The 26875-nt window shown below is 58.3% G+C and overlaps 8 protein-coding genes across 8 annotated transcripts; 5 read left to right on the top strand and 3 right to left on the bottom strand.

The window, feature by feature from the left end:
• Positions 1-611: 611 nt before the first annotated feature.
• On the bottom strand, positions 612-2494 carry CMQ_3636 (ring finger protein; the record flags this gene model as incomplete). Its single annotated transcript, XM_014319574.1, has 2 exons — positions 612-1900; positions 1951-2494. The coding sequence occupies 2 exons, from the start codon at positions 2492-2494 to the stop codon at positions 612-614; spliced, it is 1833 nt and encodes a 610-aa protein (XP_014175049.1).
• Positions 2495-3171: 677 nt separating this feature from the next.
• On the top strand, positions 3172-6414 carry CMQ_3860 (pheromone-dependent cell cycle arrest protein; the record flags this gene model as incomplete). Its single annotated transcript, XM_014319798.1, has 5 exons — positions 3172-3842; positions 3898-4043; positions 4110-5050; positions 5141-5402; positions 5456-6414. The coding sequence occupies 5 exons, from the start codon at positions 3172-3174 to the stop codon at positions 6412-6414; spliced, it is 2979 nt and encodes a 992-aa protein (XP_014175273.1).
• A 191-nt stretch (positions 6415-6605) lies between these two features.
• Positions 6606-7346, bottom strand: CMQ_3596 (uncharacterized protein; the record flags this gene model as incomplete). The annotated part of the gene is made up of 1 exon (XM_014319534.1): positions 6606-7346. One exon carries the CDS (start codon positions 7344-7346, stop codon positions 6606-6608), a length of 741 nt encoding a protein of 246 aa, XP_014175009.1.
• A 1492-nt stretch (positions 7347-8838) lies between these two features.
• On the top strand, positions 8839-9111 carry CMQ_3737 (uncharacterized protein; the record flags this gene model as incomplete). Its single annotated transcript, XM_014319675.1, has 1 exon — positions 8839-9111. The coding sequence occupies one exon, from the start codon at positions 8839-8841 to the stop codon at positions 9109-9111; it is 273 nt and encodes a 90-aa protein (XP_014175150.1).
• Positions 9112-11716: 2605 nt separating this feature from the next.
• On the top strand, positions 11717-14819 carry CMQ_4199 (c6 zinc finger domain containing protein; the record flags this gene model as incomplete). Its single annotated transcript, XM_014320137.1, has 5 exons — positions 11717-12015; positions 12111-12364; positions 12445-12953; positions 13018-13234; positions 13303-14819. The coding sequence occupies 5 exons, from the start codon at positions 11717-11719 to the stop codon at positions 14817-14819; spliced, it is 2796 nt and encodes a 931-aa protein (XP_014175612.1).
• Positions 14820-16142: 1323 nt separating this feature from the next.
• Positions 16143-18845, top strand: CMQ_4072 (gas2 domain containing protein; the record flags this gene model as incomplete). Its single annotated transcript, XM_014320010.1, has 1 exon — positions 16143-18845. One exon carries the CDS (start codon positions 16143-16145, stop codon positions 18843-18845), a length of 2703 nt encoding a protein of 900 aa, XP_014175485.1.
• A 3388-nt stretch (positions 18846-22233) lies between these two features.
• On the top strand, positions 22234-24431 carry CMQ_3275 (NADP-dependent malic enzyme; the record flags this gene model as incomplete). Its single annotated transcript, XM_014319213.1, has 4 exons — positions 22234-22570; positions 22634-23064; positions 23123-23448; positions 23528-24431. The coding sequence occupies 4 exons, from the start codon at positions 22234-22236 to the stop codon at positions 24429-24431; spliced, it is 1998 nt and encodes a 665-aa protein (XP_014174688.1).
• Positions 24432-25896: 1465 nt separating this feature from the next.
• Positions 25897-26127, bottom strand: CMQ_3585 (uncharacterized protein; the record flags this gene model as incomplete). The annotated part of the gene is made up of 1 exon (XM_014319523.1): positions 25897-26127. One exon carries the CDS (start codon positions 26125-26127, stop codon positions 25897-25899), a length of 231 nt encoding a protein of 76 aa, XP_014174998.1.
• Between the last annotated feature and the right edge of the window lie 748 nt (positions 26128-26875).

Raw genomic sequence — 26875 nt, 5'->3', positions numbered from 1 at the left:
GTCAGCGTGTTTTCAAACAGCCAGTCCCAATAGTCTGAGCTGTTTTTGTTTGTATCTCACCAACCCGGCATCCAGTCCGGATCTGTCTGGCATTAACAGAATGGCAGACCTATAGCACAACCAGACGGGCAGTAGAAGCCGTCGTAGCAGCCGTCGGGGTTGCCACACGCCACTGCGTCGTACGTTACATACGCCCCCCTCTTCTGTCGGTCTCGGTAGTTCATGCTGGACGTTGGCCGTGGGCGAAGGCCGTGGGAGAAGGCCGCGCAATAAACGAATTATACTATAATCTATTATATCATATAATTATTTTAAAAAAAATAAAATAAAAAAAACCCCCAAAGTCCGTAAGCTCAGCAAGACTGGATGAACCAGCCTGAGCCCAGCGTAACATGAAGCCGAGTGGCATCCGCTCACTGCCGCACCCGTAGACAGCGTCACAGACGAGCAGGCAAGACGGCCGCCTAGTCAGAGCCATAGTGTAGTATCCAGCGACCGCGAAGTGCCGGCGACCAGCGATCGCTCGACAAAGGGTGAATGCCTTCTAGAAAAGGACACGCTGCCATTAGCAGTGTCTCCATCTCGTCTCCCATTCGGCTATTCGTCTTCTCTCAAACATCCATCAAGTGCTCATTGTCTTCCAACGCCAGCTGCACAAAGTGTCGGACCCAGGCCTCCATGTCGCCGTTCAGCACTTGCGCCTCTGCATTGCCTCCAGCTGCGGCTGCTGGCGGTCTCTGCCCACCTCGACCGCGTCCTCCTCCCCGACCACGACCACGACCACGGCCACGAGCCTGACCCTGACCCTGACCCCGTCTGTCGACATTGCGTGCCGCCGGCGCAGGAGGAGGAACAACAAGAGGAGCCACAGGTGGTCGCGGCTGAGCCGGGCCGTCCTCCAGAGCAATGCGCAGGACGAGCGGCCCTTCACGAGCAACGCTGACCAGCCTGGCGGCAGTCTGCTCTGGCGGTGCTGCTGCCGGGGCTGCTGCCGGGGCAGCCTGACCAAAGTCGCCAAAGTCGTCGAAATCGACCAGATCGAAGCCGTCGGGGTCTGCGTCTGGAGGCGGCAGCTCGGGCATCTCGTCCTCGGCCTCCTCGTCGTCCCTGTCGTCAAAAAGCCGGTTGTAGCAGGCCGTCCGCTTCCCCGTCGGGCTGCTGTTAAAGTGCTGGTAGGGATTGTGAGCATCGAGCCAGGCCGAGCAGAGATAGCAGAAGTCGGTGTCGCAGCGCGAACAGATCATGTGATTGCAACCCCTCGACTTCTGCACGGCGGCTGCACAGGTCGGACACGGCGTCGTGTATTGGGCAATGTAGCGCAGCGTGGCCAGCTCTTCTTCGGTCGGCTCGGCCAGCTCGCCGTCGCGTCGCCGCAGCGCGCAGTAGACAAAGTCGCCGTGCCACGACAGCCGGCAGCGCGTGCAAAAGGCAAAATGGCAGTCCTCGCAGATGGCCAGCCGGCGGTCCGACGAGCGGTCCTCCTTCTTGTCGTCTTCGTCCTCGCCCGCCTCAGCTTCCGCCTCCACATCGGCAAAGCCAACCGGCCTTTGGTGCCGGTCCGACCGCTCGGCGCCGTTGCACCAAGGCCGCGGACAGTAGACCGTGTCCTTGTCCGACTCCAGCTGCGTCTTGTACTTGAGGTCGACGTAGCGCTGCACCAGCTCTTCGGCAATGGGAATCTGCAGCAGCTCGCCCGGGCTGACCGTTACTGCTTTGGGCCGTCGCTTCTGGCTGGCTGGCCGGGGTACTTCGCGCTTCTTGGCGCAATTCGGCTCAGGACAGCGCACCACCGACAAGTCGCCCGTTCGGATCGCGCTGCCGTAGAAGTCTTGCAGACACTGCACGCAGAAGACGTGACCGCAGTCCTTCATCTGGTGGCAAGCCGAGCCCTTCTTGGGGTCTGTCGGTGTCAGCATGTGCCGTAAGAAAGATGGGAGACAGTGAATATACCTAGACATATGCCACACGCAAAAGTTTCTTTGTCAAAGGCGGCCTGCTTCGCCTTGATGTCGTAGTCCAGGACGAAGATCTGGTGCTGTCGGTCGACGGAGACGAAGCCGCTGCTGTCCACCAGCCCGAACACGTCGTCGGCCGCCTGCTGGACGTGGTCGACAAAGGCAAACACCACTAGGTCACGGCCCAGATCGTCCCACAGCCGGCTGCCGTCGTCCTCGAGGCTGCGCAGAACAGCTGCCGGAATCCATGACGGGTCTGTCGTCATCCTGATCTGGGGCGGCTGCTGCTCTGGGTAGCCCAGAGGCAGAGACACCCGAACCTGCAGGGACGGCAGATAGGATAGCTCGTGAACGTCCAGTGTCCCGGTGCCCGTGGCAGGAAACGACACTTTGACGGCTGTCTGGGGATTTACGGGAACTTCGAGCATCACGGTGAAGGCATCGTGTTCGTCGACGACCATCTCGGGATAGATGGCCGCAAGGGTGCCGAGCTCGACCAGCCGCTGGTCCTCGGCATCGCCGGCGTCTGCCAGATCCATGGCGTCGTTACCGACAGAAGGCTATGGAGAGAGAGGGGGTTTTGAGAGACAGAGATCGACCAGGTCGAGAAAAGTCGATTGCAGACATGTTTTTGGGGGCCAGCTATGAACGACGCTCTGCTTTGCAATCCATACTTCAAAAGTCCAATAGTCCCAGAGCCTGGAAGAGTGGCGAGAGATCCAGGACCCGTTTTGTAGTGTCGCTGGTGAGGTGACGAGTGATGTGTGACTGTTGATTCTGTATTACGACGTACGCCACACCGATGAGTAAACCGGCGAGGAAGCCACGGTAATCGGTGCCGACAGCGCTGATTGGCCAAAACCCCTCTACCACTTCCTTCCCCGCCAGCCAGCCAGCCACTGCAAACTCCACTAGAGCTTCTCTGCTTTCGAAAGACGGCATCGAACAAGACGATCTGTTATCTGCATTGACGGCCCGGAACGACTTTTCCACATCGGACGGTCACGCACACACTCTTTTGGCTTCTCCAACGTGCCTCACTCTGCTGCGAGTCGCCCGTTTCGACAGTCTACCATCCAGCCTCCGCTTCGCCACCTACATCGAAAGCAGCCGGCCTGCTGAACCAGCAGAGAAGCGTCAGCTCTTGCCGCTGGCCGAGGCCGGGCTCTCTCCAGGCCGGACAGACCGACACTTTTGATTGGACGACGCGCAGATCATGAACACGGGTGCGGTGGTCGGGAGCAGCAATGCCGGGAATGAACTTGGAAACGGGAGTGGAAGCGGGAGTGGAAATGGAAATGGAGGTGGGAATGGCAACAACAGCGAGTCTGGCGGCGGACCGCAGCAGGGCCTCGACTCGCTGTCGCTCCTGCAGCTGCGGCGTCTAGCGGCCGAGCTGCCGCGCAACGAGCCGGTCGCGTACGACTACGTGTATGAGGACACGGGCAGCTTCGATGAGGAGGTGGACGAATGGTTCTCCTACCAGATCTGGCAGTGGGTTCGCCTCAACAACGCCCAGCAGCACTTTGAGGCTCGCTGGGAGCGTGAGCGCGTGGATGCCGGTCGCGACCTGGCCTGGGAGGCCGTCGAGCCCGACGTGCGCGAGCGCTTCGTCGCCGGAGCCCTGGCTGTCCTGGCCGAGAACGAGACCAGACAGCGCCACCGCCACCGTCCCGAGGCCATTGGCGTGCTGCTGTACGTCGTCCTCGGCCGCTGGGCAGCCACATGTGGTGGTCCGGCTGCCGGCGCCCGGAGGACCCCGGCAGTTCGCACCGTTGCCCGCCAGCGACAGCTAGACGCCATTCGCGCCGGTGTCGCCCTCGTGGCCAAGGTCGGCGGCGCACCCGTGCTCTGGGAGGCGCTGCGCAAGGCCTTTGAGCCATTCTGGTAGGCCGCTGCTGTCTCGTTTGTCACTGTCCATCCGTCCGGCTGACCGCCTCAGGGGACCCGAAGACCCCCAGCAGCTGCCCTCGGCCGTCTTCCAGGACGCCCAGGACGAGTTGGCAAACCTCATGACCATCGTCTACGTGATGATGCAGGCAGTCCTGAGCAGTCCTCTGGACCTGGCGGCCAGCTACGTCAAGCTAGGTATGTGCTCTGTCCTGTCCTGTCCTGTCCTGTCCTTTGTTGTCCTATCCTGTTCTGACAGAGAAGTGAGCCTGGAACCGCCAATACCCGACTTCATGATGGCCGTGGCCTCCCGGCTGCGATGGGACGACAGCACGGTGATTCCGCAGTGCCAGGTGTTTTTGCTGCTCTGGAAGTCGCTCCTGCTCGTCTTTGGCGGCTCCCGGGAGCTCGCCGAGACCAAGAAGGCCACGGCCGAGTCGACGGCCGACGCCGACAAGGAGAAGAACCTGATCATGGCGTCACCGCTGGACTACCATGCCTTCCGGCAGGAGATCACATCCAAGTATCCGGCCTACATCCCGCCCCAGCCGCTGATCCCGCTCGAGGACGACAGCACGACCCTGCTGCCGCCGCTGCCGAACCAGGCGTCTGCGCGCAGCAGCGCAGCCGGTGGCGTTCTTTCGGGGCCGCCCAGTGCCCACGGCGGCGCGTCGATTCTCAACCAGCCGGTGCACATCGCCACGCCGGCACCATCGCCGCCGCCGTCGCCAGCCGCCGCCGGCAAGGGTGTCAAGAAGCAGAACTACCAGACGAACCAGAACTTTCCATTCATGTACCCGCCTCTGGACGCGACCAGCAATGGCGTGGGCGGCAAGGGTGCGGCCGCGCTGCAGGACGTCCTCGTTGGCCGCAAGTGGGAGGGCAGCGACGTGCCGTCGTCCATCCTCGAGGCCGGTGAGCTGTTCTCGAACCGCGTGCGCATGACCCGGGCGACGCGCCAGCTGTGGGAGGAGCGCGAGCGTTTTCTCAAATTTGAGCGCGGCTGGGACTCGGCCGACGACGACCTGATCGAGGAGCTCGACCTGTCGTCGCTGACGCTGGCCGAGAAGGAGGAGCTGGGCCTCGTGAAGCCGAGCGAGGTGCCGGCTGCCAAAAAGGACGAGTCCAACGCGGATCTCGGACCCCGGCCAGAGGAATTGAACGAGCGGATAAAGCAGCGGCTGGATGCACTTGAGGATTTTTATGTGAGTGTTTTTGTTTGTGCTGTTTATTGGTTATTGTTGCTGTTTTTTGAGCTTGCTCGCTTTCTTTTAATTTCCGCTAATCTGTTGCAGAGAGAGGCTCTGCCACACCTGCAATCCCTGGTCATTGTCCTGCTCAAGACTGTCTTGATGAACGTGGCCGTTCTCATGGCCCAGGTACCCCAGAGCCAGCAACAACATCCGGCCGCAACAGGCGCAAACGGCCGGGGCAACGGTGGCACGGAAGGCATGGAGCAGTCGGCCGAGGAGATCGACGCAGCTCGGACGCGGGAGATTAGCAGCAAAGCCGTGTCGGGCATCCTACTGCTGCTGCTCAAGTGGCTGAAAGTCTCACGTAAGCACAAACAAGCACAGACGGGAGCGAGCCTATGCTGACTAAGCACACAGATGTCCTCAAGTTCGAGTACCTGACACAGCTGCTGCTCGACTGCAACTACGTGCCACTGCTGCTGAAGCTGTGGGCGCATCAGGACGTGCAGCAGCTGGTAGACAGCCGGACAGACCGGGTCGAGAGCGGCTTCTTCTACTTCTGCAACATCCGGGCTGGCGCACCAGAGCAGGACGGACCGGACGAGGAGGAGGACGAAGGGGACGCAGAGGAAGAGAGAGACGGGGAAGAAGACGGGGAGGATGAGGAGGAGAGCGAGGACGAGTGTGCGCCACCGGCGATCAAGCGGCAGCGATCACCGCAGCAGGCCGCCGCAGCAGGACCGACATCGACAGCCACGGCAGGAGCATCGACGAGCGCCGAGGCGTTTAGCAGCCAGCTGGGACGGCGGCTGGAAGTGGATGAGTTCGGCTATCCGATTGGCGACGTGGCGGCGGAGCCGATCACAGAGTTCAACCGGCGCAATTTCTTTTCGCTGATCAACCTGCTGCGGGTGATGCAGAAGATCTGCAAGAACAAGGCGCACCGCAACCTGCTGCTGGTGCACTACAAGTCGTCCAACATCTTGCGCAAGATGCTCAAGGTGCCACAGCCAGAGCTGCGGCTATACACGCTGAAACTGTTCAAGAACCAGGTGCCGTACTGCGGGCGCAAGTGGCGGCAGGGCAACATGCGCGTGATCACGGCGGTGTACCTGCATTGTCGGCCAGAGCTGCGCGACGAGTGGCTGGCCGGCAGCGACGTCGAGGGTGACGTCGAGAGCTCGCTGCCGCTGGAACAGGCCCTGCGCAGCCTGACCCACTGGTTCAACGTGCGGCGGTATCCCGACAAGATGGCGGCTGAGGTGCGCATGGCTCTTCGGGAAGAACACGACTTTTTTGTGCGGGAGCTGAAGCTGGACCTCAACTGGACCGAGCTGGCCGAAGGGGAGAGCGTGATGGGCGAATGGGAAGGGTAGATACGGTAGAATAGAAGGTCATTAAGACTTTAGGGAAAGACATACTTCCAGCCAAACACAGTTCAACATTCACAACCAATCACAATTAATACAAGGCAACAACGCATGGTATTCCGTCATCCAGGATATCTCTACTCCGTATCTGCGGTCCTCCCATTACATACATCAGTGGTCGTCTGCCTTGGTTCCGCTCAGTACTTTTGCGAGTTGCCGTACGTGGCCGGCGGCTTCTCGGCCAGCTCGCCGTTGGGGTCAGGGTGAAGGGGCAGGGCGTTCTCGTCCGCGAGGGGCTGCTGCGGCTGCTGGGGACGACGGCGGCCAAAGGGGCCGAGGCGGCGCTTGCCGGTGCCGTCGGTGAAGCCGTTGCCGGGGTTGACGGCGCCGTACTGCTTCTCGCGGCGGTGGTTGCGCGCGAGCAGCATCTCGGTCAGGGCAGCGAGGATGAGGGCGACGATGGCGATGACGGAGACAGCCAGACAGGCGGTCTCGAGCTTGCAGGCGGTGCGGAAGCTGGGCAGGCGGATGATGCTGCCGTCATGACGCGTGCTAGCGATGGTGGTATCGGAGGCGCCGGTGCCAAAGGGTGTGCGGATGCTGCTGCCCTTGCAGGTGCGCGACGCGCCGCCACGGTTCTCGATCGCGACGTAGAGGAAGCCGACGACAAAGCAGACGTCCAGCACGACGGCCACGAGCGAGGCCAGCGAGCGGCCGGCCAGACACCAGAGCAGCAGCAGCCCGATGAGCGAGTACAGGGCGGCCGAGCCGGCCAGACCCTCGACCGCACGCACCCACGTCGGCGTCGTGACCTTGTGCGTGTGCATCGTGGCCAAGAAGTAGGCGTAGATGCCGAGCACGACGATGGCGCAGCCAAACGTGATGCCGCGCCAGAAGAACTGCAGCAGCTTGAGGCTGACGCCGGTACGCGCTCCCATGATGGCGGTCGAGCGGGCTGTTGGGGCTGATGGTGGTGGTGGTGGTTGTGGGCTGTGGCAGTTGGGGCAGCTGTCACGATCACAGAGACAACAAGACCGCGTGAGAAGACGAGGAGACAGGTGTGAGGATACGATGAGCAAAAGGGGAAGGCACCCACTGCGCGAGAGCAGGCAGGGGCACTGGATATATATAGCCACCAGGCAACAGCAGAAAGAAAGGAGGGAAGGAGCTGCCGATCTCCTCGTAGTTCCTCCATAACGGGCACACTGTATCTTGTCCCAATTTCATCCTCTTTGCCAGGACAGTGCAACACACGGCGTCATTCTCAGTCCCCCCCCCCAGCTGCCGTGCAATCAAACTCGCCGAGACTTGACTGGTCTGGCTGGCTGCATTGTAACCTTAATACATGTATTTGGCCCCCCTTTCCAGCATGCATCAAGGCCTACTTGCTTCTTCTGTGGATCCTCTTTCGGCCACCCTGCTGCTGGGGGGAGGCCTGCGAGCAACAGAGCGAGCTCGAGGAAAGAAAATGCCACCAGATGTTTACAGTCACACCGCACGCTGGCTCGCCTCCTTGTTGCACGCCCCCCCACCACAGCTACGGCCTACACCGATTTCCTGTCGATCGATCTAACTAGCGGCCGACGTTATTTCTTTTTCGCTGCTCTGCTGTCGGTCTTGACCAACAGATTGAACGAGTTAATAACGAGTTTATCGCAGCAAGGGCCGCCGGCTGCCAAGCTCGTGCGTCGATATGACACCCGGTAAGAGACGGCGCAGACTGCCATACACTGTCCTCTTGCGCTTCCTGCGGCCGCTGGCCCGTCCCTGTGCGAGACTTTCGGAGTCTTGTCGTGCTACATGTTGGCTCACTCACCGTGTCATCCAGGAAAGGTTTCTGGGCTATGACGTAATTGGATTAGGCACTTCAGCAGAGCATGCAAAAACACTACTGTAGGAAAAGGGCGCTGGGCTAAGCTTGCTCGCACATGCTTCTTTCCCCTGCCCACGCTCTTCAGCTGGTCGTGTCTTGGGTCCACTAAATACTGTGATGGCCAAAGCGCCTAGCCTCTTTTTTTTTTTTTTTTCTCCTCTTCCTGGCTTTTCGCCCTCAACCTGATGATGCTGTCGCCACAGCCAGGAGCACCACACACACTCTCGCTCGTCGCCCCAACTCGTCACAAGACTGCGCATGGAACAGCTGTTCGTGCAGGTTGCAGCAGGCTACCGCTAGCTTGCCCGGCGACTGCTGCAGACGTGTTGGATTGGTGGCTATAGGTAGGACACAAGCAATGTTAAATTACACCGTGCGAGCCCAAATAGACACTACTTGTGCGAGAACAAGAAAAGAAAGCTTGCGCGACTGAGACGGCAGGGAGGCCGATTTGGCAACCTCTCCCATTCGGCGAGCACTGAGTGCAGATTAAGAGATGGACACCAATGCAGCGCCAACCGGGATGAGTAAGCATGGGGTGGCTGTGCCAGTCCCAAATGTCGGCCGTGTGGCTCAGGCTCGCCGCCCGGTTGGGTCGTTGCCCGTCAACGCCATTAGAGGTCACGTGGACACACGCAAGTAGGAGCAACGTGCCCGAGAAGAATACCCGGACTTTCTTGCACGATATGGATGCCGGGGCAGTCCGGGAACCGACCGGTCTCACCAAAGAAGCGGTATCGACTCCGATTCTCGCGACGGATATGCACCGCCGCCCAGGAGCACAGGAGGCCCCACTCTTGGCTGGCAAGCGAGCTTCCTCTACTCCGTAGGCCGAGTGGAAAAGAGTTTTACCCGCACCAGGGCGGCGAGGATGAGAGGCCGCTCTAGAACCGGCCCCCAATGCTGTGTGGGCAGCTAAGATACATAGTACTATGCACCCTGTCTTCTGGTTTGGTGGACACGGAGCTCCACCTGGGCGTATGCGAGTACGAGGGAAGAGTGACAATGCGCAAACGGATTGTGGCTGTCGAGGACGCGCCAATGCTAGACGGCTACGCGTGTTGGGCCATACGGAATACTCCGTACGCAGTAGTGAGAAGGAAGACAGCAACCGCTTCGAAATGCCGCTATCTCGCGTCTCTGATTGGCTGGCTGTTTTTGCTGGCCATCTTCTCCTGTCTCGATCGGTCTGCCTGCACAGGAATTACACAGCACCCCGTGCCACCTGGCCATCTTGCATCGCCAGCGACCGGTCAGAGACAGACGGCGATGGCGTCGCGCCTTGCACATTGTACAGTCTGCAAAGCTGTTTGCGTTGTGGGCGCTGGCCAATCACGTGTAATACACTAGCTCGGGAGGGGTCCGACCTGTTGTCCCCGATGCGCCGTTCGTATTTACTATCGATCTCCGCAGGCCCGCGCCTTGCCCCTCGGTCAAGTAGACCGCTTGTATCTGGCTTGTACGGAGTATTGTTTGGCTAGCTGCTTCTGGATGGTCCTCGTTCCTCCCTCCCCCACCCCCGGTTTGATGACACAAATGCCTGCTGGGTTGTTTGGCTCTCTGTTCATTTACGCTGCCTGCTTTATCGCTCATTTCCGCCTGTCGTAATCCTATTATGTCTTGCCTCGAATTGGCTGCCCCAGGTTTTTTTTTTTCCTTCCCCCCCACCAGACCTGCCGTCTTTTTTTCCCGTCTTTTCCTTTTTCAATGGGGTTCTTATCTTGCGTCGCCTCTTCGGCTTTTAGTGAGCATCGAGTTCAGTCTGCCCCATCGCCATCTATCCCCAGTCTTTTTATTTATTTTATTCGGCCCCTCCCCCTATTCAACAGGGACCAAAAAGACGAGCCAAATACAGGCGTAGTGAAGACAAACACCCCAAAAAGGGACCGCTAATACAAGCAGCAACAGGTCGTAAGATGTGTGTGCTATGTAGGCCAGATGACACCTCCCATCTCACGCATCCCTCCACAGCCCGCAGGATCGCCAAGGAGAAATAAAAAAGGCGGAGTGTGGAGGCCGTGGCACTCTAAAAACGTGCACGCTTTACATAACAATTAAGACTCTGCACAAACCTCCATCCCCAGGTTTTGCCTCACACCATTTCTTAGCTTTGGGCAAAGCGATGCGGGCGTATACTACAGAGTACTATGTATGTAGAATCTTGCCAGACGAGGGAAAAGAGGGCCCCTGTCCCCCATCCAGCTGCTTGTATCTTTCTTGTAGCCAGGACGTCTAGGCGTCTGGGCCCCATCCCGCTTCCCTCTTCAGCATGGCGTCCGCTTGCCTACAGCACTAGCCGCTTTTTCCCTTTTTCTCGCCCTCTATTGCTGGTAAGGCAGGCCAAGCCGGCATGGCAAGTCGGCATGAGGCCCTTCGCTCTTGCCCGTACTCTTCGCTTCCCAGTACGACGCAACCTAGCACCACGAACGACGAACACTGGAGCACACGAGCACAAGCCTACAGTCCCGGTGAAGCCAGCCTGTTGCAACAGGCCGCCCTTGCAGCCAGGCGCCGCCTGCTTCGTGGCCAGCCCGCCTGGCACCTATGTAGTCTTACCTCCCCATCCCATTCGGCACTCGCGTTCGTGCGCGGACGGAACCTGTGTGGACACAACCTGGTGACCATTCCAGCACTACTGCTCGTACTTATATCTCCAAACCAATCCACCCTCATCTCCACTCTTTTTTTCGCCTTTCCTCTCTCCCCTCTCTGTCTCGCCTTCGTCCAACTCTCTCCTGTTTTCTACAGTCGGCGGTGCTTGCTGCTGTTGTCCTTGTTCTCGTCACTTTCCTTCTGCTCGAACTTGTTTGCCTTTTTCCTCGTTCAAGACCAATCTCCACTCCATACTTTCTTTTTCTCCCTCCTATTGGCCTCCAACTTCTTCGCACGCCTTCTCCAACTTCTCGTCCCTGTAAGAGCCAAAACGGTTGTCCAATTGCGTCACCAGCCCTACCAGCGGTACCACCCGTTCGCCTCGCCTTGTCAACCACATGCAAACCCGTGTTTCTATCTTGTACGAGGTCACATACATGCCTCCGACACCCTCGTCCTCCAGTTTGCCGCCCGAACTCGAGGAAGAAGAGGATTATCCGGCTGTATAGCAGCGCCAACGGTAGACTAGACACACGAGACATACCTTGCATTCCACACACGTCATACATACGTACCCCAACCATCTCCGAGAGCGTTGCATCCAGCATGGACGATCTGTCAAGCCCGAGCTCCTCTGTCATGAGCGTCTTCGACGGCAGCAGCCACGGCAGCCACAGCAACGACGTCATGATGCACGACGACGACATGTCTCCCTTCAGCGGCAGCAACGGCCATGCCAATGGCTTCGTCAACCGTGGCCAGAGCATCAGCAGCACCACTAGCAGCGTCAGCAAGCCCGTCGCCCTGCTGCCGGCCGTCGACAGCAGCTCGACCCAGTCCGATATGTCGGTCGCGAGCTCGGCCACCGCCTCTACTGCGAACCCAAGCGGTCAGCGAAAACGCCGCGGCAAGAAGAACAGCGAGAAGAAAGATGGCTCGGCCAGCTTCACCACAACCGGTTCCGACGGCGCGTCTGTCGTTGCCACCAACGCTGCCGGCAAGGTCATCAAGCGTCGTGCTGCCCGCGCCTGCGTCAGCTGCCGGAATCGCAAGGTTCGCTGCGACGTGGTCGAGACCTTTCCCTGTGGCAACTGTCGCTGGGACAAGATCGAGTGTGTGGTCCAGGAGGGCCGAAGACGACGGTAAGCCGGCTCCCCTCTGTGTGGCTGGCATGGCTGGCACAGCCGGCATAGCCACGTGGCCGACATGGCCGACTGACAACCGCAACGCGGATTAGGAGAGGTCTCTTCAACGCACGTGAGACTGCAGGTGTCCTGCAGGGCGCCGATGCATTCCGTAGCCACAACCAAGAACACGGCCATGACCACGAACACGACCACGACCACAGCCATGGTTCTGTAAACGGCTCCATCAGCAGTGTTAGCGGCTTCGACTTCAGCAACGCCTTTGGTGGTGACGCCCCTCAGTCTTCTGTCGCCGCCTCGGGCAACTCCTTTGACACTCTCTCCGACAACAATCTTCCCTTCCCCTGTAAGCAAGCTCCTCCTCTTCTCCACCGGCAACGGCCACATGGAAGCGAACAACCACTAACTGCCGTGAAGCCGCCGCAGGTGTCAATCTGGGCAATGCTGCTTATGGTGGCAACGCTTTGTTGCTTCCAAAAACCTCATCGGCCCAACAACCATCCGCCGACCCTGCAGCTCCGTCTCTCAACCTGGCCGCCTTTCCGCTGCTGCCTCTCAACGGCCTCCTTGGCGACCCACAACAGCAGGCGTCCGCTCTGCTTCCCGGCTTCATCAGCCCGCTCCCGGGCAAAATGGCTCCGGAAGACGTCGTGTATTTGCATAGCAAAGGCGCCTTTACTCTCCCAGACGAAACTCTGCAGAGGGCCCTTCTGCACGCCTATGTCGAGTTCGTCCATCCATACATGCCGCTCCTGGAGCTCAACTCGTTCCTGCAGGTGGTTAGCAGCCGCGATGGCAGCAACGGCACCATCAGCCTCCTGCTCTACCATGCCGTCATGTTCGCCGCTGCGTCCTTTGTGCCGGCTAAGTATCTCAAAGCGGTTGGCTTCAGCCGCCGCCGCGAGGCGCGGAAGACCTTCTTCATGAAAGCAAGGGTAGGCACAAGCTTGCCATCAAAAGTACCGTTTCAAGTTACTGACACCCCTCCTTTCTGTCTAGGCCCTGTACGACTTCGATTATGAGACAGACCGTCTCACATTAGTCCAGGCGCTTCTTCTCATGACGTACTGGTACGAGACGCCCGACGACCAGAAGGACACCTGGCACTGGATGGGCGTTGCCGTGTCTCTGGCGCACACTATCGGTCTCCACCGCGATCCTCGCACGACAGGCGAGCCGCTTCACCGCCAGCGTCTGCGAAAACTGAACTCTGGTGGTGCTGTTTCATGCGGGACCGCATGATTGCGCTGGGAATGCGACGACCGAAGCGGATCCGAAGCGAAGATGCCGACGTGCCCATGCTCGCGCCGGTGGATTTCGAGAAGACCATACTGCCCGACAGCATCGACTCTGTCCCGACCGAGTGCCGCCTAGTGCGCGACCTAGAGATGCAGGAGAAGCTGGCCGAGCTGTGCGTTGAGAAGGCGAAGCTCTGCGTCCTTGTCGGCAACATGCTGCACCAGCAGTACACCATCCTGCCTCGGGGCCGCCAGCGTTCGGCGGATTCAGCTGGTTCGAACAGCACCATGATGCTGTTCCCGAATCGACCGGTCAACGAGGATGGCCAAGGCAACGGACCGAGCGTAGTGGACAAAATCGACGCCAAGCTGCGCGCCTGGTTGCTGGCCCTGCCGCCGTCATGTCGCTATGCCGCTCTGACGCCGGCAGACGTGCAGAACGGCCGGGCCACCATCGCCGTGCAGCGCACGCTTTTGCATCTTGTATACCACACGACCATGTCGGCACTACACCGGCCGCGGATACAGCCGGTGGGACCTGGCTCGCCCATGCTGCCCATCGAGCAGCAGGAGTTTTCGCGGGCCCGCGTGCGCGACGCTGCCAACTGCGTCACCCGCATGGGTGGCGAGCTGTTGCGGCTTCGTCTAGAGTCGTATCTGCCGACCGCTGGCGTGACCGTCTTCCTGCCGGCCATGTTCGCACACCTGCTCGATATTAAGGGTGGCGTGCCACGTGAACGTCGCCAGCAGGCCGTATATGGCTTCCTCACATGTATGCGGATCATGGAGAGCCTTCGTGAAACGTATGCGGCCGCCGAGATCGCCAAGGGTTTTGTCGAGTCACTCCTGAAAAAGGCCGGCATCGATCTCTCCGCCGTCGTCAACTTTGGTGCTGACGGCGCGTACGGCATCAACAGCGGCCACAGCGGCAACAGCGGCAATAGCTGCATGTCCGCTGAGGATGGTACCGGCACACCCATCAATGGCACCTCCGTCTCCCTTCTTAACGCCACCTCCAACGTGGCAGTGCCGTACACTGAAGATGGTGTCGCCCACGCCGTCAGTGTATATGCTGCCACCACCCCCAAGGCAACAGCACACCCCATGACACCCGCTGATAACAATATCGCCAACGCTGATTCGTCACCGGCTTACCGAATGACACCTGCTGCCAAATCCGCTTCCCGGGACGCGCAACAGAACTGTGCAGATGGTGGTATCTCAGCGACTGCTGCATCCAGCAGCTCGGCTGGCTCTGCTGCCAGCTCGGATGTGGGAACTGCCAGCGCCTCCAGCACCAATCATATGTCCGTCAACGCCAGCATGACCGGTGTCGATGCCAATAGCAGCAACGAACAGATGTGCGGCCTGACACCTTTGGCTGGCGCAGCGTCGGAAGATCCGTTCGAATGGGACGTCGCGGTGGCAGACCCTAACAGCATGAAGCTGGACTTTGACCAGTGGCTGGACTTCCCCCCCGAGGGCATGGGCAGTAGTACGGATCATGCTTTCTTATTTAACAACACATTTGGAAACGAGTCGATGCAACAGCCGGAATACTAGCGACGTGTATCAAGGCAATTGCAGCGATGTCAGGCAGCTTATATTTTTGAGTTGGCGTTGTCGGAGTGCAAAAAAAAAACCCCGACTTGGTCTCTATTGGGAGTGGCTCTGGTTGGGGGGGATTGAAGCGGGATGAGGTCTTGGCTCAATAGACAAAAACAATTGTATCGTGCGAACACGGCGATCTGTCCAGAAAGGAACCAATAATAAATTACGAGTTCAAACAAACGCGAGAGCACAACGCGTATTGCAGCGACAGCCTCGATCGCCTCTTTTACGGAAAGTGCGACGCGTTTGTGCATCTGCACTTGTGGCACTTGTCTGCTGGCTATACTCGTAACATCACAATTGCGGCAGGAGCGACGGGGCTTAGCATGCCGTGTGAGCCGAGCAGCTGATCGTACTGCTTAAATTGCTATTGCTGAAAGAAGACGATTGTGCAGTTGGATGGGTAACTTACGAGTAGAAGCTCGGGCCAGCAGGCGCGATGGCCCGCTTATAACATTGTTTCTTTCTTTTTGGGGGTAGTGGCCAGCAGTACGAGCCGACTATGCTTCCGTTTAGGTCAGGCGTGGCGGCGCGTAATTATACTGCCCAAATTAACCGGGAGCGAATAACGACAGGAGACAAGACGATGCCCAACGCCCAACTCCACCCGTCGGTCACTGCAAGATGCATGGCAGAGCTAGCTGGAGAGGGGAGAATGGATGCAAAAGGAAACATACATTCTGTGACCTGTTTCTCCGTCATTGTCTCTCACCTCTCGGTGCCATGTCTCTCTCTTTGCCTCCCCTTTAATCCTCGATTTTGTTCCTGCCTGAAACAGTTCAGTCCGGTGTTGCTTTTTACCTCTCCGCCCGACTTTCCTCTCTTTCTGTCCTTCGTTTAATTGCGTGTTTGTCATTTTTATCACAACCGTTTGTTTGCTATCGAAATTCTATTGACAGCCTGCGCCTCACACCGCTCGGTGCCGGCCCTCCGACACGTCGTGGCACCCGTGCAAACGTGGCAGCCTCTACCGAATACCGCCTCCTATATCCGATGCGATTCCTCCCTCCGACCTTTATTTCCTCCACTCCTTCCACGCACTTCTCAGCCATCCGTGTGGCTAGCCACTGTCCAAGCCGACAAGGCCATCGGGCGACGCCACGTCACGGCTGCCCAACAAGAAAAAAAGACCGAAAGGACGGCTACGGCCGGGTGAGGGACCACCGACCCAGACACTCTTTCGTAGAAGAGGACATGTCCTGCTTCTGAAGACAACTGCCGGTTGTCATTAGAGACGGACGAGAGCTAGCAGCTTAAACCTCTTCACCTGCCGCCATGAGTGGCTTTCCGGTTCTCCCTGCGCCGACCGCGCGGCTCTCTGCTCCGAGTCACCAATACTACCGCTCTATGTCCGGCTCGCCCATCCGCCAGCATCACCAGCTTCATGTCGACGAACTGGTCTCCCGTCTGGCGCCGCCTACGGCTGCCCAGTCGCTGCGCTTCCCGTCTGGCCCGCTGAAGCGATGTCTAGAATCCGCCCCCTCCTCCGACCAGTCCTTTGCTATGCGAGCCGCCATTGCATCTACTAGCATCTACGAGTGGTGGGATGAGCTATCTCGGTGGTCCTGGCCCTCTGGTGGAGGCTCTGTCGGTTTCGAGGAGCCGACCGCAAGCAGACAGATCATCGAGACCATAACTGGAGGTCAGATTCCCACAGTGGCATCACCGCCATCACCGCCAACATCAGCGGATCCGATGACACCAGAAAGCCAAATTACACGCACTTCGAGCCGGTTTGGCAGTGTTGAAAGCAAAGGGCCCGGCGACGAGCTGTGGATCGGAAGCCTTCCCGCGTCTGATGTGTTTCGATACGAGAGCAGAGTCGCCGAGATTCAGCGGGAGATTGAATACCTCGAGGTGGAGGATATGAAGCACCACGTACTGCATCATCACATCTTGCCATTGTCACCACCTAGCACTCCCCCTTCGGACAGCATGCCGCAGCGCTCAGCTCCTGTGTCTGCTGCAAAGGTCATCCGGATGGACGATCTTACGGCCGTCGTCACCGCCATTGTTCTCCAGGCGCTACCACTTCTTTCCAAGCTGCATCGGCTGCTGGATACTTGGCACATCCGCACACTGGTCCTGAAAAAGATCCCAACATTTCTCGACTCACTGAACGCTGCTGAGATTGCCATCCAGTCAGCCTGGGATGCCGTCCAGGTCGGTAGTGTGGCCACTGCTGCCAAGGACTTGACAATCTCGGAGAGCCAGGTTCTGCGTCGAGACGAGGTTTCCGCAATGAAGTCGATAGTAGAACGGAAGGTGTCAAGGGCGGCCCAGGCTGCCGACTACATGCTGGACGTCCTCGACGGATGGGACGATACTGTACCCGAGGCTTGGATCGATCGCATTGACCTTGTCGAGAAAGATTATGCGGAGTGGGTGGCCTTCTGCGAGCGGAAAATCTGCGAGTCTGAGTGGAAGACGCCTTTCCATCACAAGTCAATACTTTCGCCACCGCAGCAACTACCCAGCACACCCTCGTTTACCGATGTCACATACGAAACAGACTCTCCGGTCAGCGACGTCCTTGATACTAAGCAACCAAGCTCAGACAAATGTCACGATCGCATTTTGGAGAGCCCGGCAGGAAGCCCACCCGAAAACATGCATATTTCTGTCGCTACAACTGTCGTCGGCTACCAGACACCTCCGAGCCTTTCTCCGCGAAGCTCGATAGAATCCATAGGTTCGGAACCGTCGCTTCCGATGCGCAGAACTTCACCAGAGCCAACCCTGGACAGCCCGCTGCCGATTTTCGTGTCTTCACACAAAGAACGTGGCACCGAGCCCGAGATCGGTGCCGCAGACGACGATGGGTCTGTCGATTACGATCAGAATCCTTCGAGCTCACCCCCTGAGTTTCACGGCAGCATCCGGTCGCCTGCCACTTTCCGAGATATGCCCACGGTGGCCGAAATGCCAGGGGAGGAAATCTCCGGCGCTCCCAAGACACCGATTGAATCTTCTTTCATCATGGGCGACTACGACAACGATGGATTGGACATACCAACGGATATGCACACCCCACACAGTCGCCGGACGAGCTTTGGCAGCGAGGATGACCAGCTCCAGCAGCAGATCAGCAGCATACTAGAATCAATTCCAGCAAAGATCCATCTGTCGTCGCAACCATCGACGACGCCAAACCAGCTCAACCCGCCCGACTTCAAAATGCCCCGCAAGGCTCGGACGAACAGTGATGGCGCTCGCAGCACATCTGCAATGTCGTCGCGCTCCATGACTCCTTCATTCCTACTTGCACCGGCCTTCTCTCGGAACCCCCGGCCGCGCCATCAACGAAGCAACAGAGACATCAAGCTGTACCATCTGTCGCGGTCCACGGGCGAGCCGCCTATCAAGCTCTTCATCCGACCTGTGGGAGAGAGCGGCGAGCGGGTTATGGTGCGTGTAGGCGGTGGTTGGGCCGACCTGAGCGAGTACCTGAAGGAGTATGCCAGTCACCACAGCCGTCGGTCGAAGAGCGGCAACGAGAGCAAGATTGAGATACGCGATCTCCCGCCAACGTTGACCGCGTCCATGGCTATGTCGTCTGCGCTGAACCGATTCGGGTCCAGCCCGCCCAGCCGGCCAGAATCGTCGTCCCCTGGCTCGCCAGCTACGCCACCTCTCATCATGCGTAAGACGCGGATGAGCGTGGGTGAAGAGAGCAAGGTCCCGCGGACGCCACTGGTGGCGGTGACCAAGCCGTCCGAGACGCCGTTGTCAGAGGTGTCGACCGTGTCACGATCGAGCTCCCGACTTAGCTGGACGGAAGAGGGCAGTTCTCTGGGCATGTCGGGGCCACGAGCTAAGAACATTGAGATGAGCGAGGAGAGCAAGGCATGGGTAGAGAGCGTTAAGGAAAAGGTGCGGATCGCTAGCGGCGAGCACGTGGCTTCGGACCAAATGGAAGGAAAATTTGGCGAGATCGGGAAGGCTGGTGGGACTAAACGGGTATTCAGAAGAGGTTGAGTGGACATTGCTCTTCTTTCTTGGGTCTGTTCTCATGCCTTTTTCCCTCTTCCCTTTGTCATGCTTCTCATTGCAGAACCCGTTGTACTGTTTTCCTTTAATTTCCTTTTCCCTTTGTGCCTTTCCCTATTTTGTCTCTGTTTTTTTTTTTTTTTCCTTCTTCTTTTTTCTCTTCGCATTGCCTCAAAGGGGAGGTGACTGGACACATTGGCAAGCCTGCTGCATTGTTTTCTTCCCTTTTGTCTTTCGTCATCCGACCCAACATAAGTCTTTCCTTTTGTCCGATGAATACCCATCCCCAAGAGCATCGTCATGTTGCCTCCTGAGTACTAGAATCTGCAAAAAACATTACATTTCCCGTATACTTTACTTTAGTTTCATGTGCAACGTAGCAGAGATACCGAACGCCGAGCTGATGCCGTGGTGCTCCATCTAGGCGAATTCCTCTGCTTGTCCGTCCTCGGCCAACGGCCAAGGGACCGGCTGAAGGGACTTTCCCCGCGATGCAAACAGTGTAGGGAGTGAAAATGCGGAGAAAGCGTGTGCATATCTACGGCCCAGAGGAAGACTAGGCCGGACCGCAATGTGTGAGTCAACGACGGCTCGGCTTGGCTGTACGCGTTGGTGAAAAATGAGCAGAAAGAGGCGGCACAAGGGACAGGCATCGGACATGGTCCGTTGTGCTTGTGCAGCGTACTTGTGACAGGATCGAGCAAGGATGTGTTATATCGTCAGACCGGACGGTGTCTGGACCTGTCCACCCGAGACAGTTGACAGTGCAGTCTGGATGAGCCGTGTCCGACCCATTCTCGGCGGCTCGCTATTCGGAGCAATACAGAGAAATAAAAATAGAGAAACAGAGAAAATCCGGGGAAGCTAGCGCCAGGGTATGTGTGGTAGGCAATGCAGACTTGCGAGGTTTGGCCTGCTTCACTAGCGCCTACACGGAACGGTCTCATGCACACGATACATGTGTAGCAGATGCAGGGCTGACTAGAGCTGCATGTGCTGTTTGGGGGGACTCGGTGCAAGTATGTACTATGTATGTGCCAGCTAGCGAGGATCGACTCCGTGGCACGCGGACGAGACATCAAGCGACACATGCAGACTACGGGGTAATGCGGAAGCCCAGGCGGTGTTTTGCTGATGTGAGCCGAGCTTCGTTTGACGTAGCGCTGTCATGCCGGGCTGTGAAGACGGCCATACCACGCAGAAGCCGTGTTATTCAAGATATGCATTGGCAGGCCCTTGACGTCCTTAAGTTCGGCTGGACGATGTGAGACGTACAGAGTAGCAGCCACTCGCTCGTGTCCAACAAGGATTGGGTTCTTCCTCGCGAGTTACAGCTGGATTTTTCTTTTCTTTTTCTCCGTTGTATTCTAATCTCTCGTTTTACTATGTATCGTATCTTTTCCTCCCTCTCCTCGCTATCAGTTTAGCCTGGGCCGGGATGCTTCGTATCTTGTTTGGCCTATGCGACACAAAACAGGGATTCCGCCGAGCTGCACCTCCGTCTGATGCTGGGCTCGAGGACGCTGTCCGACACGATGGCGGCCGGTGCTGGCACGACAGTGGCAGATTCGGCGAGAGTCCGACCCTCATTTGATAGCTGTGGAGCATGGATGTGAGGGTGGATCAGACAATCACCGATTCGAGGCGTCTGCAAGTTCTTCCATTGCAGGGCACGATAAATAACCGGTGCATGGCGGATTAGGGCCAAGTTCAGTAGGCGTTAGCGTTCCAAAGCCCCCAAAGTGTGGGGGAGGCTAGTGCAGTAGACTTCGGCCAGGCGACCAGGGGCTACCGTGGCGGACAGTCGGAAGATGTCGGGCAGTTGGAGTTGACGAGAGCTGAAGTTTTGGGAGCACGGAGTACGGAGTACGAGTAAGATACGTGCAGCGTGCTGATGTGCGGCTCGAAGAGCTCCCATCACGTCGATCCGAAGACCCCCAACCAAGAGTCAGCCTGGTCGCGTTGTTTCTGCCCATTGTCGCATGGTGGCTGCGGGGGTTGAGCCGGAGGCAAAAATCACGAGCGGGAGCCACAAAAGCAGATGAGCAACATCAGAGGAGCTCTTAGGAACACATGGAAATGACAGAACGACAAGACAATGGCATCTTCTACAAGAGCTTCCAGACCCACGGTACGGGACGCTGCAACGCTGTCTAACCCAAAGAGGGGGGCCTGGGAGGACCAGATACGAATGTGCTACATACGTCGTAGTAGCTACATGGCAAAAAATGGGGGGTGGCGACGCACGCTCTTTGTCTACTTGCACGGCAACGACGTGCGGCAAACTGGATGAGAAGCCTACCACGGCGGACGTCCGTCTGCTGTGTTGCGCCGGCAGAAGTCTCTGCTAGGGCCGTCCGGACGGGCGACAGAAGGGAGGGGGAGACCGGGCGAGAACGACTACGACGTACTCCGTACTATGTATGTGATGAAGCTAAAAATAAAAAGGGCCGCCCAACAAAAAAGATCCGCAAAAATGCCGATACAAGCTCGGAGTCATACTTTCGCAGGCAGTCACCCGTTTTGTGTAAAAGTGCGGTGTAAGCCTGTCTGGCCCTGCCTGCCGCCTGCCTTTGCTGGCCGGTCGTCACAGCCACGGCCTCGACCGCCCCTTCCCTTGTCGCATTCCCAACGCTGACGGACCATTGTGCTCCGTAATTACAAGATATTGCATTGCTTCCCGATCGAGCAGCCACGCCCGCACGGAGTACCTGCAACGCAGACAGGCTACTTCGATCGGGTGATTCCGGCAGGTGTCGCCGACTGGTCTGCGACGTATCTTATCGACTAGGGAAAGAGTCGTACCGATACTCTCTCCCTGCTGTTTGTTCCTGGCCCATCCCAGCATCACACGCTGTCGAGATACTTCCCACCCTCTCTTCTCGCATTCGCTCAGACGGGCGTGCGACGGCATCCGTCCGCCTCCAACTGATCCGACCGGCCCTCATACCCCCCTCCCCTTCTACTTGTTCATCGTCGCCATATTCTCCTGTGCCTTCTTCCCCCCCACTCCACTCTTCATGCTGCAGCGGAAAACAGCACTGACATGGGCCCTGCTTCCACCCCTGTGTCCCTAGCTCCACGGCCAGGTCTCTTGATTCTGCACCGTCGAAAGATGTTAAATGGACTAACCCGCGCCGATGTCCGTGGACGACCGCCACTCTTTCACCATGTCCTCCTTCCAGTCCTGTCGTCTTGCGTGCTTAGTCGTTCCACGACCATAGCCTCTTTCTCCTCATCCTCCTCACCCTCTTTGCCCTCCTCTTCTGCACTGTCTGCCGCTAGCAACCATCCGCCCACATCCCGCCGCCGCTGTTCTCCGCCCCTCCCAGGCCCCTCCTCTCTGCGGCTCCGCCGTCACCTGCAGTCTGCTGCAATGGTACCTATGGCTTCATATTCGTCAGCCGGCTCAGACGCCTCCACCCCACGCTCCTTGTCTCCCTCGTCGGCCGCTGCGTCGACCCGCACCCACAGCACTATATCTAGCAAGCGCCTCTCGCTCTCGTCCACCCGTCGCATGTCCTCCCTGAACCCCATGTCATCCGTCGACATTTCTGCCATTCAAGAATCCCTTAAGATGGCCTCCCTCGACCACCACCGTGGCTACGTCCAGACCAAGTACTGCGAAGTCAAGCAGGATCAGATGACTGAATACATTCCCGAAGACAAGGCCGGCGGCTACCAGGTGCTGCGCGAGGCGCACTGGAACAAAGGTGAGCAGTGCATATAGTCTGTCTCTTTGCCCCCTGGCTCTGACCACTTCCCCTATCCCTTAGGTCTCTCTTTCACACCGGAAGAGCGCCTGGCCAAGAACTTGACCGGCCTCGTCCCCCATACGATGGAGAGCATAGACATGCAAGTCGAGCGTGCGCTCAAGATGATCCGGTCGCGGCCGACAGACGTGGACAAGTACCTGTACCTGTCCCACCTCAAGGGCGAGAACGTCGACCTGTTCTATCGCGTGCTCATCGACAACGCCGGCGAGATGATGCCGCTCGTCTACACACCGACCATCGGCGACGTCTGCTTGCAGTACTCCACCCTCTACACCCGCCCCGAGGCGCTCTACATCAACATCAAGCAGCGCAAGAGCATTCGGACCATCCTGCGCAACTGGCCGTACCCGGATCCCGACATGTGTGTCGTCACTGACGGCTCGCGCATTCTCGGCCTCGGCGATCTCGGTCTCAACGGTGTCGGCATTCCGGTATGCTCTGCTTCCCATCCATCATCTCTCTCTCTCCTCGTCACTAACACCGTCCTAGATCGGAAAGCTGGCTCTCTACACGGGCGCTGCAGGCATTCTGCCGCACAAGACGCTTCCCATCGTACTTGACTGTGGCACTGCCAACGAGGAAAACCTCAAGGACCCGCTGTACCTGGGCATGCGCTCCAAGCGTGTCCCCGTCTCGGAGCAGGAGGAGTTCATGGACGAGTTCATGGAAGCTTGCGCCGACGTGTACCCGAACATGTTTGTGCAGTTTGAGGATTTCGAGAGCGAAAAGGCATTCAAGTATCTTGCAAAGTACCGCGAAACATACCGGTGTTTCAACGACGACATCCAGGGCACAGGTGCCGTGGTGCTGGCTGGGTAAGTGCGCTGTCCAGTGGGCTTACACGGATAAGTGGTCACGTGACATACACATGACAAAGCAGCTAACTGGGGATAGGTACATGGGAGCCGTGGGCCTGTCTGGCGTGCCGATCGACGACCAGCGGCTTGTGTTCATGGGCGCTGGATCGGCCGGTGTCGGTGTAGCCAAGCAGCTTGTGGAGTACTACGTGCGTCACGGTCTGACGGAGGAGGCTGCACGCGACAAGTTCTGGCTGGTGGACACCAAGGGCCTGGTGACCAGTGACCGTGGCGATCGGTTGGCAGAGCACAAGAAGTACTTTGCGCGCACGGACAACCACGGACATCAGTTCAAGACGCTGGAGGAGGTGATTGAGTACGTCAAGCCGTCGGCGCTGGTGGGCCTGACAGCCACGTACGGCATCTTCACCGAGTCGGCGGTGCGCGCGCTCAAGGCGTCGGTTGAGGCTGGCGGTGTGGGACGGCGGCCGATCCTGTTCCCGCTTAGCAACCCGCTGACGAAGGCGGAGTGCACGTTTGAGCAGGCGGTGGACTGGACGGACGGCACGGTGATCTTCGCATCGGGCTCGCCGTTTGCGCCATACACGACCAACGTGGCCAGCAACGGGACCAATGGGACCGATCAGACCGGCAGCGTGACGTACTACCCAAATCAGGGCAACAACGTGTACATCTTCCCGGGCCTGGGCCTGGGCGCGATCCTGGCCAAGGCGAAGCGCATCACGGACGACATGGTGTACACGTCGGCAGACTCGCTGGCCCATTCGCTCAGCGCGGATGAGGTGGAGCAGGGCCTGATCTACCCGCGCATTGAGCGGGTGCGTGAGGCCAGTCTGGTGGTGGCGCGCGAGGTCATGAAGGCGGCCCGCCGCGACAACGTCAGCGCGCTGCCAGAAGAGCAGTGGATTGAGTGGGAGGAATGGGGCGATGTTGCGCTGGACAAGTTCATCAAAGCGAGTGTGTATGATCCGCGCACATGAGGGAGAGAGGCGATGGCGGAGAGAAGAGGGGTGCTCCGAGGCGGCTCGGCATTCTGCTCTCTCTTCTGCCTTGTTTGGTTTACGGTTTTGGATTTGGATTTCCCATCATTTACTTGCACCCTTTTCAACAAATGATTCCCCATTCCCCATACTAGATAGAGAGAGCCAGGGATCGAGAGGTCCCGGCACGAGGTTCCGGCAGGTATACAGGCAGATAGGTGATCAGTAAAAGAGAAGATATTTAGAGATTACGCATGGCACAGAGGTGCGTACATTTCCGTACAGCCTGTTCCGCGGTGCGCTCGCTAGCTGCATGGTCAGGTCCACGTTAGACCATCAGGGTGCGGGACTGGAGAAAGCGAGCGACAAAGTTGAAGACGGGAAACTGTCCGAACTGTCCGATGCCGCCGTCGGGCCTAGGGCGAGGAAGACGACGAGCTGGCTGGGCTTAAAGGAGCGGAAAACTGTGTGGTACCGGCGGCCCATTTCTGGAGGTGTGTCTGCAGCTGTTCCTCGGCTTTTTGAGACCCTTGCAAGGAAGAATGGCGACGAGGTGGATGACAGAATTTTCGTCGTAGCCTTCGGCCTGGTGGGTATCACGTGACTACACGCAGCTCCGTCCGGTGGCGGAGGAGTCGAGGAGGGCCGGGGGCAGGAAAGACTTGGTAGTGAGGGTGAAGATGGGAGGACGTCTTGGGAGAACATGGTGGGAGAGTGCCTACATAAGGGAACAATGAAGGGTAATTGTACTGCTCCAGGGTGGCTGAATTAAAAGAGCCGGACAAGTGGATGTGTGCTTTTGGGAAGAGGCAAAATCGCTGTTACAGGGAGAAGGCAGGGAAGATCAATACCAGCAGCAGGGATCAAGAAAGTACACTGAACGACCATCATATCAGATGTATGAAGTAAAGTCAAGATGTAAGTGCTGAGCTCAAGAGCGGGGCCTGCACGGAATCCAGAAATGGATTAGCGCGAAGCTCTTTATGGAACCCGTGCGGGTATGCAGGCCATTCAAGAGCCAATACGATACGCCGAAAAGGGTAATTCGGAAAGGAGCTACGAGTCAACTGGCGTCGGATGTCACTGGTAAATAATGGAGAGACAAAAACAAGGGTTGGTCAAGGAGACGGAATCTAGAGCAAAACGCGAGCTGAAAAGAGCAGAAGAGATAGCTGGCAGACAGAAAGCCAACAAGACCGTTGCCCTTCCAGAAGTATGCCGACGGAAAAGCAAGTATCAAGTGCATCATATTGTGGATGGCGGACGACAGAGGTCGAGCTTCCCATACGCTGCTCAGCCGTGCTCGCACAGATGGGGTCAGTGGTCGTGGACCTGCCGAGTCAGCGTTGTGGTCGATGCGGGGGAGACGGCCCGGCTTACCAGCGAGGGAGCAAGCAAGCGAGGCTCTGAGCTGTCTGGCGCGGCCGTGTTGGCATTGCTGCCGTCGGCAGGCCTGCAGCCGTGATCAGAGCTTTCGGGCACGGGCACGGGCAGCGGGCAGCGGAGACGGGGAGGGACAGCTGGTCTGGTCCGGGTCTTCGTTCTCCTTGTTGCTGTCGTCGGCCTCGTAGCTGCCGCTGCCCTTGGACCCGGCGCCGTCCTTGTCGTCATCGTGGCAGGCCGGCTGCTTTGGCGGTGCAGATGCTGACCGCTGCGGAGACGAGGACAGGCCACGGCGCGCAGACTGGACGAGCATCGTGTTGCTGTCGTTGCCACGGCTGCCTCCAGCCGGCCCAGCGGCCAGGTGGAAGCGGCATGGGCCACAGAGTGCATATTGGCAGAATGGCCAGGGAAAACAAGACTGGGAAAGGGGAGAATGGGCGAGCGTCTGAAATAGTCCGTAGGCGCGAGGCCAGAGGCAAAGGTGGGGAACCCGTGAGAGGAAGCGGGTTGGGCTTAACTGACGGTGAGCAAGGTCCGTTTCGGATGCCACCGTAAGTGGCCTGGGAGCCAGTGATGCAAGGACCACCAGCACCAGCCGTCACGGTGATCTCAGCCGCCAGCCCACCGGCCGGCTCTGACGAGGTCGTTTCGCTCAAGGGAGGCGTCACGTGTTTGTATACTTGTCCAGTGTACAGCGCTGTCCAGCCCAGCCGAGGCGGACAGAGCGGAGATGGTCAGTCAAGCCATGCGCCATTTTTTGTAGGCGGAAAGAGAAGGGCTGCAGTGCAGCGACAGAGAACAGGCAGTCTCTGGGAACGGATTCCTAGGTTGGAGATAATAGGGGAAGGGAGCTGGAGGAACGAAGCAGCTGTTGGGCGGTCCGTGCGCAAAGCGATGCGCTAGTGAGTTTTGACGAATTTTCGCAGGCAGAATCTACAGATAGGGAGCGAAGCATGACAGGCAGAGGAAGTGCAGGCAGACCAAGTGCAGGCAGACGACAGGCAGACGACAGGCAGGCGACAGGCAGACGACAAGAAGACAACACGCAGACGACAGGCAGA

This window comes from Grosmannia clavigera, assembly GCF_000143105.1.
Source record: "Grosmannia clavigera kw1407 unplaced genomic scaffold GCSC_113, whole genome shotgun sequence".
Lineage (NCBI taxonomy): Eukaryota > Fungi > Ascomycota > Sordariomycetes > Ophiostomatales > Ophiostomataceae > Leptographium > Leptographium clavigerum.
The sequence above is the reverse complement of the archived record's forward strand: the minus strand, read 5'-3'. Positions and strand labels throughout refer to the sequence as shown.